The sequence below is a fragment of the Empidonax traillii genome, unplaced genomic scaffold (assembly GCF_003031625.1).
Source record: "Empidonax traillii isolate 1590-97213 ecotype Southwest subspecies unplaced genomic scaffold, ASM303162v1 scaffold3455:size12920, whole genome shotgun sequence".
NCBI lineage: Eukaryota > Metazoa > Chordata > Aves > Passeriformes > Tyrannidae > Empidonax > Empidonax traillii.
Window position 1 is genome coordinate 1 of NW_020958648.1, and position 2125 is coordinate 2125.

At 55.7% G+C, this 2125-nt stretch overlaps 1 protein-coding gene across 1 annotated transcript; it reads left to right on the top strand.

The window, feature by feature from the left end:
- Positions 1 to 6: 6 nt before the first annotated feature.
- LOC114072552 (transmembrane protein 127) lies at positions 7 to 1872 on the top strand (the record flags this gene model as incomplete). Its single annotated transcript, XM_027910433.1, has 1 exon — positions 7 to 1872. A coding segment is annotated over one exon (300 nt), but the record flags the coding sequence as incomplete, so codon positions are not given.
- Between the last annotated feature and the right edge of the window lie 253 nt (positions 1873 to 2125).

Consider the following 2125-nt stretch of genomic DNA (forward strand, 5'->3'; position numbering starts at 1 on the left):
CTGCAATGTGCCACCGTCATCGGGTTCTGCTATTGGGCATCAGAGCTGATCCTGGCGCAGCAGCAGCAGCACAAGAAGTACCACGGCTCCCAGGTCTACGTCACCTTCGCCGTCAGCTTCTACCTGGTGGCGGGGGCAGGGGGGGCCTCGATCCTGGCCACGGCTGCCAACCTCCTCCGACATTATCCCACCGAGGAGGAGGAGCAGGCGCTGGAGCTGCTCTCGGAGATGGAGGAGAACGAGCCCTACCCAGCCGAGTACGAGGTGATCAACCAGTTCCAGCCCCCGCCAGCCTACACCCCCTGATCCCACCTGGAATGTCCCTCTGGCCCCGCTCCCACCTCCTGCGGCTCCCGGGGCTGTCTACAAGAGGTTTTTGGGGTGGATTGGCGGCGTTTGATTCCCAACCTTGGGTTTGTGGCTCTGTGGCGACGTTTGGACACAGCCTCGTTTCCCCCACATGGCTCCTCCTGGGAATGGGGCATCCACAGTTCCCCTGGGAATGAGGGATCCACAATTCTCCTGGGAATGAGAGGTTTGGGATCCACAATTCTTCTTGGAATGGGGGATGTGGGGTCCACAGTTCTCCTCAGGATGAGGGTGGGGGATCTGCATTCCCACATCAGAGCTCATTCCCTCTTCCTCCAAGGCCCCCAAGGCCCGGACATAAGTGGATATATTTATATATATTTATATATTTATATCAGGGAAGCTCCCACCGCATTCCTGGGGCACAGAGGGCTGATCCTGCATGGCAGGAGGTAGAAATTCCCATTCCCGGCTCTCCCTGTGCCTCTCTTCCCACCACACGTACATTCTGCACTTTATTCCAGGCTCTGGGAAGGACTGGGACAGTTTTGGGGCCTCCGGCACAGCACAGGAAGGAAAACTCTGGGGTTTGTTGGGAACATCCACCTTCCGATGGCAAAATTTGGGGATTTTTAGCCAAAAAAACCCCAGACCTTGGCCCAGCCACAGCTCCTGGGAAGCAGGAGGAGCCCACACTGGAAAAATCCTGGAGCTTTTATGCAAATCCTTCCACACCACCCCCACTCTCCTGCTTTTTCCACCCAAATTTCATGTTTTTCCCTCCTGCTCTTGGTTCATTGCCCCATTTCCCTCCTCAATCCCTGGGATGCTCCATCCACGAGCAGACACTTTCCCTGGATAGTGCTGGAACACCAGGAGAAGCTGATCCAGCATTTCCCAACCTAGAGGAGGAATCCAGCGGCGGGGGGGGTGCTGTTTAAGGCAAATAATAAGGAAAAAACCCATGGAATTCATCAACCAGCAGCGAAAATCCCACTGGGGAATCATGGAATAGTTTGGCTTGAAGGACGTGAAAGATGATTCAGGAAAGCCCCAGGCTGGCTCCAGGAAGAAACTTTAGGCCTGGAAAACAGCTTGTTTTAGGTTCTTCACCCTCCCCCCAGTGCTTTTATTCCTATTTTCCTGCTTTCTTATCCCATCCCCTTTTCCACCCTGCCCCTGGCTATGCAAGAGTCTCGGTTGCTCTCTGGAGTGGAATCCGGAAAACTTATCCCGGGAAAAACCCTTCCTGAGCCCTGGGAGGCTCCAAGGAGCCAAATCAACACTAAAATCCCTTCAGGGGGATCCCAGGAATGGGTGGTCAGGGGCTCCCAGAGGGAACATCCCACAGCTGGGAAAGGCTTTGGGATTCCCTAGATATGCAAGAGGGGGGTTGGGTGTAAATAGTCTGAGCTTAAATGTTCTGAATTTGGGTAAAAAAAGACCCCAAAAAGGGACATGATGTTTCTTGCGGGGCTTGGGGGGGAAGGTCAGGGTTTGGAAATGTTGGGATGTGGGAGCTGTGGGATTTGGGGCTCCAAGGGGAATAAAGGGGTGCAAAGAGCCGTGTGTGGAACTCATGTTCTGGGCTGGGGAAGGGGGACCTTCTGCTGCCTGCACAAAACATCCCGGACTGGGTCCTTCTGGGCAGGGACCAGGGGCTGGCCCTGCCCCCCATACCTCCCCCGACTCCCCCCAGACCCCTAAACTCCACCTCACCTCATCCCCATAGCCCCTCCCTGGACCCCCTCACCCCCCTCCGCCGGCCCCCAATACCCACCCATTGCTCCCCATAATCCGCCATTCCCCCTCAAAA